Here is a 16,640-nt window from a genome sequence, read left to right as displayed (position 1 = left end):
AGTCGTAGCTGAGACAGTGTAGAACAAGCTTCTCCTGACCTCCCTCCCGAAACGACTTGTTTGGCAGCTCTGCGTTCGTGGGGCTCTCCTTGTTTTGTCCATTCTGACCTTTCGATGGTTCTTGGGCAGTTTCCTGGATGGGTAACTGCTTGGTCGTGTTCCTGTGTTTTTGGGGGGTTCGCTTGTTTTCTGGGTTTATTTTGTCATAGCAGTTGGCAGGGGTCTCAGGGTCTTGGAAGGCAGTGACGATTTAAAAATTTTGGAGAATGGTGGATTGGGCCCATCACATGTATGGGTGTAGATATCCTAGCAAATTTATTGCAGTAATGATTCAGGAGTAAGTTGGCTGTATCGAGGGTAATTTTTAGGAAATTGTCTCCGAGTTGGTGTATTTGCAGCTGGGGGCCTTGAAGTCTATGTTGGTGGTAGATACACAAGTCGCCTTCTAAGACCCTAGACTTTAATGAGGTATTCTGGAATAACAGTAAGGTAATAACGTAATAAAGTAATAACGTTCGGTGAGTTATATAAGGAATTTGTATTTTGGTAACAAAGTTGTAATCTTGTTGTTTAATAAAAATGGCTGCTATGGCCTTTAAACTCCAATGCGGGTCAGTGTCGTTTTTTGGTTTAAGGAGGTCACAGGGGTAGGTGGGGGGGTTTAAAGGTTAAGGAGCAGCCATAATACCTGCAATACCTTAGTCATGTACCATGCTCCAAAATGAAGAAACATTTTCACAGGCTAATATGATTATACTTGCTGTTTAGCGGCATTATTTCTATGTGCTTTGGGTCACCTGTTTTTGCTAAATATTGCAGAAAAAGATAAAAGACAGTAAAGATATTAGAGCATTGTACCGAGGGAAAGCGGGTCAAGGTAAAAGTTGCAATTTCTTTGTTATCCTCATGAGGGTGCACTAGGTCCAGTAAGTTTGCAATGGTCTAAACAACCTTGCTGGCAAACCACAGCTGAAACATAAAACCCTGTTTTACACAAATTGTTATATGGGTTTTATACATCTCCATTATAAATGAGACTATATCAGGGCATTTATTATAAAAGTTGGTTTCTGGAAGAAGGAGCACCAACAAAAACTATCATATTATATTGTGTGTTTTAGTACAGTTAAATTAAAGTAATAAAGGCTTTTCTTGGACAGAAACCTCAAACATCTATATTAGCCGTTTGCCTAAATGTGTTGTGTACTTTGCCTTTTCAGACACTCATGATATAATTGATGCAGAAGTAACATGCAAAGCTGCTCAGATGGAAGTTTCAATATCAAAATGTAAACTCTTTCAGCTGGGATTTGAGAGAGAAGGTGTTCGCATCAATGACAGGCACTGCCCCGGTATTGAGGGAGAAGACTTCATATCTTTTCAAATAAACAATACAAAAGGAAACTGTGGAAACATTGTACAGGTAAACAAGTACATTATATAAGTAAAGAATTGCTTAGCTCTGGTTTTGAAAGAATGAATAGAACATTTCCTTCATTTTATATTTAAATTCCTCAAAAAAAAAAGTATTTTTTAATACAATTGTTAAAGTGGTACTAAATCAACAACCGTAAAATCTGTCTATATATGCAGTAAAGCAAGTTTTTATACTCACTGTGGAACTTAAAGGATTAATCCTCTGCATTGTATAAAAATGTTGTTTGATCCTTACTTCTCTGATCCTCCCCTTCTTCCAGTGCCCCCCTCTTATCTCCTGATAAGACATATCGTGTGGAGTCAATCTGTACATGCTCAGTTTAGTGTGTATTGCTAGAGAAGTTTTTTTTTTCTTTGAGAGAGCGCATGTGATCAGCACAGGGCCAATCAACACTGTCCAGAAAGAGGTCAGGGGTCCTGTATCTTCCTACATCAGAATAAAAACTCGCTCGGCTGGACACTGATAGAAGTTACAAGACTGCTCTAACTGCTGATGAGTATTTAGCAGTTTATATTTACTAAAATAATTGCACTTCCATGTTCTGTGTACTATGGGAGACCAGATATAGTGAATGAAGGGTCCTGGGTTTAGAAACACTTTAAATACCAAGAAGGAAGAAGGGTGCACCAGGATCATGCATTACCTTAGGTATAATTTATTGAAAATCAATAAATATAAAATCACAAATCTGCGAATTTATAATCACAACAAATAGGCTCATAAGACATAGGAGTGCTCAAAAACACGTTTGAGGGCTGTACCCTCTTCCTAAAAGTTCTGAGGAAGTGGGTATAGCTCTCGAAAGGCTTTAGCATTTGCTTCTGCCATGTGATATTGCCTACGTCCATCTAGGGCTGCTGCTCGAGTTCAAGACTGAGGCCGGTTTTCCTACTATATGTTTTATGAGCCTATTTTCAGTTGTGTTTATGAGTATAACTATTTCCTTGATTTTTTTCAATAAATGATTCCACTTATATCTAAGGTAATGCTTGAGGCTGGTGTGCCCCTCTTGTTTCTGGTTATGTAGTTATTAGGACAGCAAAGCCCACAATCACCTGGTCACCTATGGAAATTTGAAGCCAGCAAGAAATACTGCCACATGACTGTTTTTCCTACTTGACGCTGGCCTCCTACACTTTAGTGCTGAAGTATTTTTATTTTAATTGTTAAAGTATGTCTAAATGTCATGTACATGGTCGGAGGTTGAACTGATGAGAGGGCTTCCCTATCGGCTGAGTGCAGAGCACCCTTGAAAGTGACGACCTTCTTTTTTTATTGGCTTTTCAATATTATCAGTATTATTCCTCCTATTCCTTCTGTACTGAAATGTGTTGTAATTTTACTGTCTCCCTTTAAAGAGCTGCGCAAACTGTTGACACTATATAAATCCTGTATTATAATAATTATATCATCATTATAGCTTCTGAATATAATAATAATTTTAGAAACTGCACTTTTAAAGTAAGACTAATAAATGATTGCTCTGGGCAAAATATATTCTCTGATTAAATTTGTTTCATTCAGAAGTAGTAAAATTCTCCTGCTGTTTCTGTCTCCTAGAATCCCAGTATAAAAATATAGCTGAAGTTTAAATGAAATCTGCTCTTACTTTTTCTTGGATCATGTGCTATCAGTATGGAAGCGCAGGAGCCCAGGGGTGCCTGTATATATCATTAGGCAACTTTCAGTGAGCCCCACAACTCAGAGTGCTCTAATGTTCAGCTATTGAGGTTCACTATGAAGATGGTTCTTGCCCTATACTGCGCCTCATGATTTGTCCATAAATGTGACAGACAGCCCCACTAATCCATCATTGGATGTTAAGACTAGTAAAGGTTGTGACTTAGTACCAGCTTCCTAATGGAAATCAGTGTTCACATATTAAAGTTTTGGGGATTAAGTAGCTCTAGAAGATAACTGTGCTTTAAACTTGTTAGAAGCATTTTTTCATTATGACTGCTCAGTTTATTTATAAATATTTGTAACTATCTTATTTGTATTACAGTCCAATGGCACTCACATTATGTACAAAAACACTGTTTGGATAGAGAGTGCAAACAACACAGGCAATATAATTACACGGGATAGAACTATTAATGTGGAGTTCTCATGTGCATATGAATTGGACATCAAAATTTCTCTGGATAGTGTCATAAGACCGATGCTTAGGTAAGAAGCTACGCCCAAAATTATATCTAAAAAAGATCTCTGTAATATTTTTGTTGTGTATAAATGATTACCCTATGGTATTCCTTCTGAATACATAAAACTCCATTTTCATTGGAAAAAATAAAGAAAAATATTATATCATATACAATTGCTACACAAGTCATATTGTAATTAAATGTTATTAAAAATTACCTTTCCTTTTCAATCTGTAGCGCTGTAATTTTTTGTAAAATGCAATGCAATATGGCAACCTGGAGGCATTCTGTACACAGATGGTGTTAAGAATGCCCCTTAGAAATGCAATTTCCTGCTTGTGTGATTGGCTCACTGATTTTCTCAGACATCTACACTAAGATACAAGTCAGATTTTGGGCTTCCCCTGCAATAAAAATATATTTTTTGGTTAGATACTTCTGGGGCTAAATCATGTCTAAAGAGATTCAGATCCTGACACTTTCCTCAGAATCATGCAAGTGGAGCAGCTGATAGATAATTATATAATCACTCTCATTCACATTTTTTTTTTTGCACATGGATACATACAGACAGCCTTTTCTTTAGAATAACAAAAGGTAGGAATCTGCAACAAAGTTTGTTAAATTCCTTGCAATGTGCATAGATCACCCAGAGGAGAATGTGTTTTTCGCAGTAAAAGTAGAGTTACTTTTTAAGTATTTTAGCTGACTTTCTTTATAAACATTTTGTATTCATGTGGATTACTTATCAAGAGGAAAAGTAAAAAGTGAATTTCATTTCTATAAATATTGTGATTTTGGAGGCTTTGAGCAATAGATTAAAGCAAAGATAAATCCCAATTTTAAAGAATTTATATTCCACATGTTTATGGGCTTGATTCTCATTGTAAAATATACTTTTTGGTATGTAAAGATTAGTATATATTATAGTGGTATAATATCAACAATATTCAGTCAAAAATAAATGTTTCCTGTAGTTGTGAAAATTACAGTCTGAATTGGTGAAATAAGTTGAATCACTACATGCACTACATCACCTGGTGTCCAGATTGCTAATAATTACAATAAAACATTATCACCTCTACTATACTACCAGGCTAGAACTTCAGGCATGTGGACTGATATCCCCCTGGTAATGTGGTTTAGTTTCTCCGTGCTAAGGTAATAGTAATTTTTCCTCGTTGTGCCCTGTTGATAGTCACTTACAGCACTGGTACAGGCGCTATGAGCGGGGTTCCTTGACTGGTGTCCACATCTTTTACAAAAGGCTTATGCCACCCATGGATCTGAGAAGGGGGTAGCAGCATAAAAAGTTGTTTGTATGCAATAAACCTTCAAGCCTCCACATCTGCATCCTTTGGACCCAACAGGTCATGTTTTTCAGAATGGATTCCCTAGAATATGCAACTGTAGTACATACAGAGGAACACTTGAAAAACTACTTGCTGGGGTACTTTCAGTCTGGACCTGGGAAACCCAAACATATATGTGGAACCAATAGAAGACTTGGCCAGTTGGGATACAACCCTGGTTCTACAGTTTTCATACATTAAGTCTACTGTTTCTACATTAAGGAAACAGGATAGATTAGTTTATTTAAAGCTGGGCTAAAAAAAAAATTCTCAAAATACAAGAGACATAGACAATCTAGTGATTAAAGTGATTTAGTGTAAAACCTTGCTGTTGTGCAGTGGCTTTGAGTTATAAAGACCAGTCACTTTTGCTCTCTCTTTTTGTGCAGGTTGACTGGTCTTATCTTTGCCCCCTTTTGTAGTTTTTGTAGGAAGCTTCTCCAAAACACACAGCTTTGCTCTATGCAAAAGCTATGTACAGCACATAGTTACAGTTCACTTTTGCTTTTACATGATAATATCTGGGGGTGCAAAGGCATTTGGTGCACACAAAGTAGAATTATATACTTGTTCAGAAATATATTTAAATGAAAGTTATGTAGCTATCTGCATCTTTAGATATAATCTTTATTTTACATAGCACACAGATTAGGAAATTACTTCGAAAAAAATAATCTATAAATTAGAGTTTTTTAATTTCATCTATTAATTTGTTCTCTGCATATTTACAGTGTAATCAATCTAACAGTTCCAACTCAAGAGGGAAGTTTCACCACCAAGATGGCGCTCTACAAAAATGCATCATATAAGCATCCATACCGTCAAGGAGAAGTAGTGCTTACCACTCGAGACGTACTGTTTGTTGGTGTCTTTGTAGTCGGAGCTGACTCTACCCACCTGATTTTAATATTGAATAAATGCTATGCAACCCCATCAAGAGACAGCAATGACAAATTGCGTTACTTCATTATTGAAGGAGGGTTAGTGTTATGATAAATTGTGGCACAAAATGTGAAAATAAATACATCTCAAAAGTAATAGCAACCATTGGTAAAATGTTAACCTTACTTGGGATATCCAAGAATTCAGATCAAATTTGTATCTGTGGGGGAGATTTAATAAAACTGGAGAGTGCAAAATTTGGTGCAGCTCTGCATAGAAACCAATCAGCTTTCAGGTTTTATTGTCAAAGCTTAATTAAACAAGCTGAAGTTAGAAGCTGATTGGTTTCTATGCAGAGCTGCACCACATTTTGCACTTTCCAATTTTAGTAAATCTTCCCCTTTTGTTTCTTTTGGGAATGTTACCTTGAAAATAGCTTTAGACATGCTTATTAGAATGGGTTTGGGGATGGAATCCAAATTCAGAATTTTTATCCAGGAAGTTTTCTATAGTGTATACAGTGACCAGGAGTGTTTTTTTTTGAGCAGGAGTGTTTTTTGTGTTTTTCTAAATAAATGAGGGGACAAGTTTACTTGACTTTCAAATTCAAATATTCTTTCACATTTATTAACATTGAGAAAAATGCTGATGACCTGATTTTCATAAAACATATTTTCATAAAACAACTTACAAGAGCAGCATTCTGTAAAATCTTGCCCTGTAATCATCAATGAGATGAACTGTCTTGGATATTAGGGGACATACTATTTGACACACTCAGCAATGTTGAATAGCAGCAGCACCTGGAGCCCATCAGGAGAATGAAGTTTCAACTCCTGTAGAGGTAAGTATAGGGCATCTTCTTGCAAAGGGCTGCTTTGGCAAGTTATTTAACCTGATAGCAAGGTCACTTTAGGTATTTGTCTTTAATATTTAAACAAAATTACTTAAGGATTAGATGGAGTTAAAGGGACTAAACTAAAAACATTTATGTAGAAAATAAATATGCAATTCATCATTCCATCAGGGCTCTGTTGTTTCAAATAATTCTACACTGGCCCTTTGACTTCTCTTGCTTAGTTTACATTAAGGAGATGTTGACATAGTTACATAGTTTGTCAAGTAATAAATAAAAAAATCAACGAAATACCACTTTGGGAGACTTAAATTGTGTTGACTAATGGTCTGTATATGGTTATGTACCATATAGTATCCCTCTACTGTCAAACAGTGCTGTATGAACTTACACCTATGATTACCACAGCATTCATCAATCCATAGTGCAGCATCCATTCTTTGTGTGGTTATAACAGAACTCTGGGCATACTGTTATGAAAAATTGTTGACAAGCCTTGGAATAGAAAACATTTGCTACTGAAACCTCCTTCCGTCCAGTGTTCTATAACTAAGCTTGTGATGGACTCTAGGGAGAAAATTATCCTAACAAGAGCCAGTATAAGAAAATTATAGGTAAGTATGACAACAATTTTACATATTCCTGGTTCACTTCATTTCAGCATGTTGGTGGGATTTGAATAGTAATAATAGGGGAAAGAAAGTAGGAACAGGGAAGACTGACACCTTAAAAAAGGTTGTAATCAAAAGACAAGACCTAGAAACAATTAAACCCCCAAATGACTGAAATGAACCACAAGCTACATCCTGCTTGTAGTGTAAAATTTGCATTGAGAGTGCTCAAAATAGCCTCTTTGCTCATAATATCTGTTGAGAACTGGGCACACGATGCTCATGATATTGACACACCTATCATCAAATGTGCCCTGATCTCTTAATATGAGGGAAATGTTTACCATCTGAAGTACCTTGACAATTCAACCCAAGATAATTCTGAAAGAAGCTGGAGCACCCTTCTTTGGACCCTTAGGGAAGATGAAAAGCCTGTGTAAATAACCACCCGAGCCAAACAAACACCATACAGTATCTCATATCTCAAAGATCTAATAAACCATATACATTAGACAGCGCTTGCAACAAATTAGCAATATTTGAAAACAGTATGTTAAAAAAATGTGCTGATTAGAAAAACAAAATCCTCTTTTTCTATAACATACATCCATATATGTGCAAAGTCCAAAAGAAAAAGACATTAGTTGGCTACTCAGTGTGCATTCCAACTAGAGCAGAAGTGACACACCGGAAGTTACGCTTGACAAGTTTTGTCATCAATACGTAAAGTCTTCAGAAACTTCTGAAGATGTCACGTATTGATGGTGAAACATGTCAGGAGGAACTTTTGGTTCATCACTTCTGACCTAGTTGGAATGCATGCTGAGGAGCTGGCAGCTTTCTAACAGACTGTAGAAACATTGCCTGAATTTTTTTTGGCAAGTGGTGCCAGCTAATAAGTGAGCTTTGGTCCTTTGGTGAGCACAAAGTGCAGTTTGACTTTTCTTCTTATAAAACAAGGGGGTCATTGCAATCTGGTGAGTGCTGAGTGTTCTATATGTGCATGTGGTGAAACACTAACAAGTGATGTTTCTGACTACAAGCTCTCTTTCTGCCTTTCGTGGATTTCCATTTCTACAAAATTCTTTGTTCTCTGAAGATATTCCAAAATCAAAGGCTCTAAGTCAAGTATTTCTAGGGGAAACAAGTCTGAAAGTAGGGGACTGTGGTGGAAACATGGCACCACTATCTCCCAACTGAAGTAGAATATCAAAATGACCTTAGGAAGGTAACCTGGACAGGATATGAATTTATCTGAAAATAGCTGGCAGTACAGTTTCTCATTTGATAAAGTATCTATTTTTTTAACAATGTGCATACAACTGATGCAAGGAAAGCTGTCAGCACAGATAAGTGACAAAGAGAACAGGAGGGAAGGGTGGGGAAGACTGTAAAAAAGATAGAACTTTTAGAAGCAAGGGCAGGTACCATTGCAGGAAGAACGGATTAAAGGGAGGTCTTATCTTCATTGCTGTTCTGAGGAATTTAATCACATTGATACACCCAATGAGTCCCCTTAATGGCCTACACCTGAATCTTCAAGTCCCTCATCTGCAGAAAAATCAAAGACAATGTTGACTGACAGCACCACCAAAGTGGAGTCCCAACCATAGTTCCAAAGAAAAAATCCATTAAAGTTGATCTCAGCTCCATCCTTCCTTTTTCACAGTTCCAGACCCTATGGACCGTAGATTTACTAGTTAGCTTGGTAGATTTATGATGTCTAATCCCCCCTTTCAATCCCCAGGTCATCAAGCCTAGCCAGCTCACATTCAGATGAAGAATGTTGTCCTGACACAGAAGATCCCTCTTGCACAGCAAAGGAATCTGGACAAAGGTTGATATTGGTACAAGAGAGGCAACCATGATTTTATGGGACAGAATGGGATAATGGCAAAAACCAGGACCCCCTCCTGCTGAATCTTTAGCAAGCATCTCGGGATGATTTTAGTAGAAGGTCCACAGACTGGCAAGGGCATCCTGGTTCCTGGCTTGTGGATAGTAATGACGAATAAAGAAAACTAGAAGGGGAGCATTCTTCTCAGGAGGACTTACCTTTAACAAGGAATCTTCCACTTAGGAGAGCATGAACATAGGCTGGAGTGTAGGGAGAAATTATGAAAAAGTTATCCAAAGTTATATCTATTCTGAGTGTTGTCTGGAACTGTATCATAGAAAAGCTAGGTTGAGAGTCAGGGGCATATTTGCACAATTCCAAGAGTTGTCCTGATGGTTCAAGTATGCTGACATGAGGTGAGCAAGGAAATACATTATTGAAACACGTATGTTTTCAGTCGTGCCTGCTATACTGCAGACATAATTCACACTTATTTCAGGGTTCAGCACAGAACTTCTCATCCTTCCACATCTAACTTGCTCATTGGACATTAAGTTGGGCAGCACAGTGGCTAAATGGTTAGCACTTCCGCCTAGCAGTACTAGGGTTGTTGGTTTGAATCTCAACCACGGCACCACCTCCCTGGAGTTTGCATGTTCTCCCTGTGCCTGCGTGGGTTTCCTTCCACACTCCAAAGACTGGTAGTTTAATTGGTCCCTGTCTAAATTGGCCCTAGTATGTGTATGTATAAATGTGAGTTAGGGACCTTAGATTGTATGCCTCTTGAGGGTTAGGGACTGATGTGAATGTGCTATATATATGTAAAGCACTGCATAAATTGACAGTGCTATATAAGTACCTGATATAAATAAATAAGTCACCATCATCTCTGTCCAATTAGCAGAGAGCTGTCTCAGTATTCAGCAATGTAGTAGAAAACAGGATTTTGCAGTGTGATCATCCTGGCTGACATATGCGGGGCTAGAATTCATTACTGGAGATTGTGGGCACACCCTTTAGTGTTCGAACAACACCTGTCTGCTAGGATCATCTCTTCTTCACAGATAACTTTTTTATTGGTCCTACCCTGGCTTAGAATATTGTGATGAAGTTAAATAAGCTTATATGAGATTACTGAGAGCTATCATTATACCCCTGTACAAATCATTAGTAAGACCTCATCTGGAATATGGAGCTCAATTTTGGGCACCAATTCACAAAAAGAACATTGGGGAACTGGAGAAAGTACAGAGAAGGGCAACCAAACTGATAAGAGGCATGGAGGAGCTCAGCTATGAGGAAAGATTAGAGGAACTGAATTTATTCTCTCTTGAGAAGAGGAGATTGAGGGGGGATATGATCTCCATGTATAATACGTAAGGGGGGGATATGGTCAACATGTATAAATGCATCAGTGGTTCATATAGTGAACTCAGTGTAGAGTTATTCACCCTGAGGTCATCACAGAGGACAAGGGGGCACTCTTTACATCTGGAGGAAATGAGATTTAATCTTCAAACATGGAAAGGTTTTTTCACAGTAAGAGCTGAGAAAATATGGAATAGACTCCCTCAAGAGTTGGTTTTGGCCAGCTCAGTGGATTGCTTTAAAAAAGGCCTGGAATCTTTCTTGGATACACAGAATATAACTGAATACTAACATTTATAGGTAAAGTTGCTCCAGGGAATATCTGATTGCCTCTCAGGGGAACAGGAAATAATTTTTTCCCCTGCAGGAGCAAATTGGATCATGCTTTGCTGGGTTTTTTGCCTTCCTCTGGATCAACTGTGGGTGTAGGATTATAACTTTTTTTTTATGGTTAAACTGGATGGGCTTTTGTCTTTTTTCAGCCAGACTGACTATGTAACTGTATTTTCACTAATGATGAGAAAAAATTATCGCTGATCATTGCCAAAAGTCTTTGCTACTTATAGTCCTTGCCACCTATACTGTAGAAACAAATATAATGTCTTTGCAAATATAGCCCTGGGCAGAGGTGTTTGTATTGCAAACAATAATAGCCAAAATTACAAATACAGAGACTCTCATGCAGATTAAGAAACAAACATTACATTTCAAAGCATTGATATGATGCAGGTAATTATTTGCCTGAAGTTTCATTTTAGTAGAAATACACCATAGTAGAAGGAAATAGCAGTTTATGTAACTTAAACTAAAATGATTTCTTACCTGAAAATGTTGCAAAATAAACACAAAAATAGTATGTTTTACTTTTGAATATAACCTAATAAATGCAGATTTTTGTTTTTTTCTAAATGGTGCAAGATCCAAAAAACTGTTGAGAAATGTTTTGAATATGCCATACTGATGTTTTCCCTTTAAAACTTTCCATTTTATCTAACCAGATGTCCAAATATAAAAGACAACACCATTGGGATAGAGGAGAATGGAATTTCTCTTACTTGTCGTTTTCATGTCACAGTGTTTAAATTCATAGGAGATTATGATGAAGTTCATCTCCACTGTGCTGTATCTTTGTGTGACTCTGAAAAATACTCATGCAAAATTGTAAGTAAAGAGTATCTTTGAGAATATTTTTCTTGATGATTAATGTGAGCTTATATCTTGTATTTTTTTGTTACTCAATATGCAATACTTACAATAAGCTAGTACATTGTTAATTTGATGATTGAGGGTTTTTTTAACTAGCTACATACATACATTGTACTTTATACCATGCATTCTAAAGTATATGTAAACCCTTATCTGTAGCTGTCTAGATCGCTAGGTATAGAACAGGATACTTTTTAACACAAGCTCATGGTATAACATCCACATATCAGGAATATGAAATGTTGAGGTAACAGACACTTTAAATATAATGAGACATTCTGTAGATGGTTGGGGACATGTCAAAGTCTCAAAATATGAAAAAAAAAAATCATCAACTTCACTACTTCTCACATTGCCATGTATGGGGTTAATTTTCTAAAGACAAGTAAACTGTGCACTTTGTAAAGTTTAGTTTCAACTCTGCAAGTTCAGTTGCCCCGGTGCTTAGTAAATGAGGTAAAGCTTCACTTTGCAAAGAATATCCAATTACGTGCAAGGATAATAAAAAAACAGCATTTTTGCTTGCACATGATTGGATGATGGAAGTCAGCAGAGCTTCTACTCATATATTAAGCTCTGGAGCAACAAAGTACCCAGTATATTTGCTTTTTGGAAATCAACCCCTATGTATAGCCAAAGCATTTTTAGCCTTTTGTTAAGTTTTGGATAGAGGGAAAGACTTTGAACTCCTGTCAGGTTTTACTGATATCTCAGACCCTGTTGCATGGATTTTTCTAATCAGAAGTTAAAGCAAAATCTTCAACTGGGACAGGAATAAAAAACACATCTTCTTCGCAGAATGGGACTAGGGACCACTATGGCCAGTGGAATATGTTCACCTTTCTTGTTCTAGCCACAGAAAAATGCTTTGTCTGTTGACACACACGACATTAGGCCCTAAGGACATCACAAATGCTAATAGACAGAATATTTAATCTTCCAAACAGATATGAATATTGATAGGGACCTATTCCCTCTACTGACAGGCATAGGTGCTCAACAGCATTTGGCCATTTTCCAATTATTTGCTATTTTGGACCCTTAGAAAACCCTCTTTACTCAGTTTCACATCAATATCACATGTTTTCTTTGGAAGTCATCAATCTGCATAAGTTGTTATATACTTGCACTCTTTAAAGTTTTTGAAAGGCCAAATTAAGGGCCACCTAACACTAGGCCAACCAAGGTTCCAAGACATGCAGGTGAGCTTTACAACAGCAGTATGGGTGTGGAAAACAAAGAATAGGAAATAGTTACATTTGTAAAACAACACTCTAAACTTTAGACAGAATAGTCATTATGAGGAAGATGCAAAAAAGTTGGGTGTAGTTTTAGCTAATTTATTGGAGGAACAACAGAAAAGGTTAAATAATTGGAAGTTATTTGTATTTTTACTTACTTCCATACTATGTTTACTTGACAGAATTGTCCTCAGAATTCCAGAAGTTCCAATGACCATGGACTGGACTCGAAAGAGCAAATTATTTCTGTTGGTCCAATAAGGAGGAAACGTCAGTATTTACTATACTTTCATTATTTCTATTTTTATCTTACAGATGTAAAAAAAGACTATTTACTCATAGTACTCATGAGGAACTTCTATCAGGATGAGGGAAAATGCCTTTCTGTAAGATTAAACTGTGAATAGAAGTTCAATGCTTTAACAAATTAAGTTTGACATGGGAGTAAAATAGATACTTAAAGTGTACGTATATTCAATCCTTGTTTTTTGTTTTGGTTAGTTTAGGAAAGGTTTTGAAGTTTTGACATGCTTTTATAAAGATGTAGGTCTAAAGTACTGGAACTTGGGCAATTACAGTCCATTTACATGGCACAAGACTTCATTGTTTGAGACAGCTCTTTTACATTAGGACAATACAGGAAGCGCCCCTGGGAGAAATCTGAAATGTTTTTGGACTTTAAATGCTTTGTAGAAATGACTTACAGGACTAAACAAATAAAAGGTATATGAAATAGGTTAGATAATGCTCAATCATAGCGATGACATGATTACAATGTAAGCAAAACTGTTATGAATGGCTTCCATTAATGACAGCTTACTTACTGTTATGTGCTGTGGTTGTCTGATAGCTATCATATGGTTTGATTAAGTGCAGCCAAGCATAGAATTACAATAATAAGCAAGCTGTAATAAATGAAAGCCATTCATGTCAGTTGAAACTTTTGCTCCTTTGCTTATAACAGTGATAATCACTGTTAGAAGCAATAATAGTGTAAACAAAAACACTGATCACCAGAGTAGTAAAAAAAAAAATGTTACAATAAAGAAAAACTTTAAAAAAAATTAATTCAAAAATGATTTATTTTCTTTTAACATTGTGTCACCAGTCAGTGTCCCTGATCACTGCCACATCAGTCATATAATGACGCTGTACTGTAATTTGTGACTGTATGTAAAAAAAAAGTGATAAAAAAAACAAATTTCATTTAGTTTATTCATTTTCCAAGAAATTGTGACAAAAAAATTACATCTTCAAAAAACTCTCCATTCCTCTTACTTAATACCTTGGACTGTTTACTTTAAAAAAAGGGGTCATTTGGGGGTATTTGTCCTGACCTGGCATTTTAGGGCCTCAAGATATGAGATAGGCCATCAGTACATTAGGATTGATCAGTCTTCAAATATATTGTACATACCATAGTTCGTAGACTCTATAACTTTCACAAAAACTAAATAATATACACTGATTTTGGGTTATTCTTACTAAAGCAATGCAGCAGACTACGTTTTGGCATACATTTATGAAGAAAGATTATTTGTTTGCAAATTTCTTTTAAAAAAAAGCATGTTTTTTTTCAAAATTTTCTGTATTTTTTTCATTTTATATAACTAAAAAACCCATTGTTGATTAAATACCACCAAAAGAAATCTGTATTTGTGTGAAAAAAAATTATATTAATTTAATTTGGGTACAGTGTTTCATGACCGAGCAATTGCTAGCTAATGTAGCACAGCGCTGAATAGCAAAAAATGTCCTGCTCACAAAGGGGTAAAACCTTCCAGAGGTCAAGTGTTTAAAAGAGAACATGCTCTATTTCTTTAGCAAATCAATCCCTCTAAATTGGAATTGAGAGTTTATGCCCTTGGTCACACTTCTATTATTCTAATAAAGAAATACATTTGCAGTCATCTACAACATACAGGATACAATAAAAAGGGCAAACTAATTCAACAGTATACACTAAGCACTGGAACCTTTTCATTAATAATAGTGTTGAAAATACTTTTATTATCTTCGAGTCAGAAAATGAAAACAAGTATATGAGCAACATTGATTCTTTACCTTGATTTTAGCTTTTGAAAATAAGAAGCACAATAAGTGATTCCACCATAAAGTTAATGCTGAACTCCAACCAGAATCTTTAGAAAGAGAAATAGTAAGAAAGGGCCTAAACCTTAACCAAAATATCCAATATCCAATCAAAAAAAATGCCTGCACATGAGCTTTAAAGTGTTACTAATCCCACAACAGTTACACTCACTGTGGAACCTAAGTGGTTAATCCTCTGGATTGTGTAAAAACGCTGTTTGATCCTGACTTCTCTGATCCTCCCCTTCTTCCAGTGTCCCTCTCTTATCTCCTAATAAGACATATTGTGTGGAGTCACTCTGCACATGCTCAGTTTGGTATGCAGTGCTAGAGAGGCTTTTTTTTTCTTGAGAGAGTGCATGTGAACAGCACAGGACCAATCAGCACTGTCCAGACAGAGGTCAGGGGTTCTGCATCCTCCTAGAGCAAATGAAAACTCCCCCTACAAGCTCTAACCAGTGCTTGGCTGGACACTGATAGAAGTCACAAGACTGCTCTAACTGCTGACGAGAAAAGGTATTTAGTGGTTTATATTTACTAAAATAATTGCACCTCCATGTTCTGTGTATGGTGGGAGACCAGATATAGTGAATGCAGGGTCCTGGGCTTAGTAACACTTTAAGCAAAATATAAACCCTGTTAGTTAGCAACAAGGGAGTCACTGGCACTGCCCAACTGAAACGCATGACCCACATCTCCTGATGGGTACCCCAAGGCCTGATGCTACTATCACCCACTGACCAGCCAGCATTTTTCTCTTTTGTGCTGCTTGTCAGTGCTGTAGAGCTGAGAAGAATTTAGCTAGTCTCCTCCCAGACTCTGTCATGTCACATGTCAATAGGGAGAGCCTATTGCTGCACTGCAACTGAGGTTAGGTGAGTACAAGAAGGGATGGAGCAGGATATAGTTTGTGCTGGGTGTCATTAGAGGAGGGATTTGAGCTTGAGGAGATGATTGGCTTGTACAGGGAATTGAGAGGGAGTAATTACATACCCTTGACCCATGCACTCTGTGCATTGCTTACACCTGACCTCTCCACTCTGTTCATTGTGTACCCTTTACCCCTGCACTCTTTGTTTTATGTACCCTAACGCCTGCGCTCTGTGTTATGTACTGCTGACCCCTTCACTCAATGAATTACATACACCATGTCCTTGTGTTACACACTTCTGACCCCTGCATTCTTGCAGTACATATTCCTGACCTCTGTACTCGGTGGGTTACATACTCTTGAGGTAGACTCAGACAAAGTGTTAGGTCTCAGTTTATTTTTAGTGTGCAGAAAAGCATATATAATGAAAGAGTTTAATTCAAAAATCATTATGCTGATGATTATGCATGGCTACTGAATGTAGAATTATCGGAAGGTGTTTTAATGAGAATAGATGCTCTTATTTTTGCATTATAGGTTTGGACTGGTGTGAGGAAAACGGGGGATGTGAACAAATCTGTACAAGCAGACTAGATGGACCTATATGTAGCTGTGTTACAGGGACCTTGCAGGAGGATGGACGCAGCTGTCGAGGTAAGAGATATCTGGAATTAAATCTGTAACCAAGAAAAAGCACCTAGGCATGCTGCAGTTTAGTTATTAAAGTAGCATGTATCCTGGGA

The 16,640-nt window shown here is 36.9% G+C and overlaps 1 protein-coding gene across 1 annotated transcript in view; it reads left to right on the top strand.

Annotated features, from left to right (window-relative positions):
- The window catches only part of TECTA (tectorin alpha), a 193,102-nt gene that overhangs the window by 165,596 nt on the left and 10,866 nt on the right, over positions 1-16,640 (top strand). Inside the window, exons 17-22 of the mRNA XM_089678642.1 lie at positions 1,221-1,423; positions 3,444-3,607; positions 5,666-5,914; positions 11,487-11,649; positions 13,118-13,205; positions 16,435-16,551. Of these exons, the coding sequence (XP_089534768.1) occupies positions 1,221-1,423; positions 3,444-3,607; positions 5,666-5,914; positions 11,487-11,649; positions 13,118-13,205; positions 16,435-16,551 (984 nt within the window). The remainder of the gene's footprint in view (positions 1-1,220; positions 1,424-3,443; positions 3,608-5,665; positions 5,915-11,486; positions 11,650-13,117; positions 13,206-16,434; positions 16,552-16,640) is intronic.

Source organism: Staurois parvus, unplaced genomic scaffold (genome assembly GCF_062004578.1).
Source record: "Staurois parvus isolate SC_StPar_1 unplaced genomic scaffold, SC_StPar_1.0 ptg000207l, whole genome shotgun sequence".
Classification (NCBI taxonomy): Eukaryota; Metazoa; Chordata; class Amphibia; order Anura; family Ranidae; genus Staurois; species Staurois parvus.
This window is presented reverse-complemented; position numbering and strand designations above follow the sequence as displayed.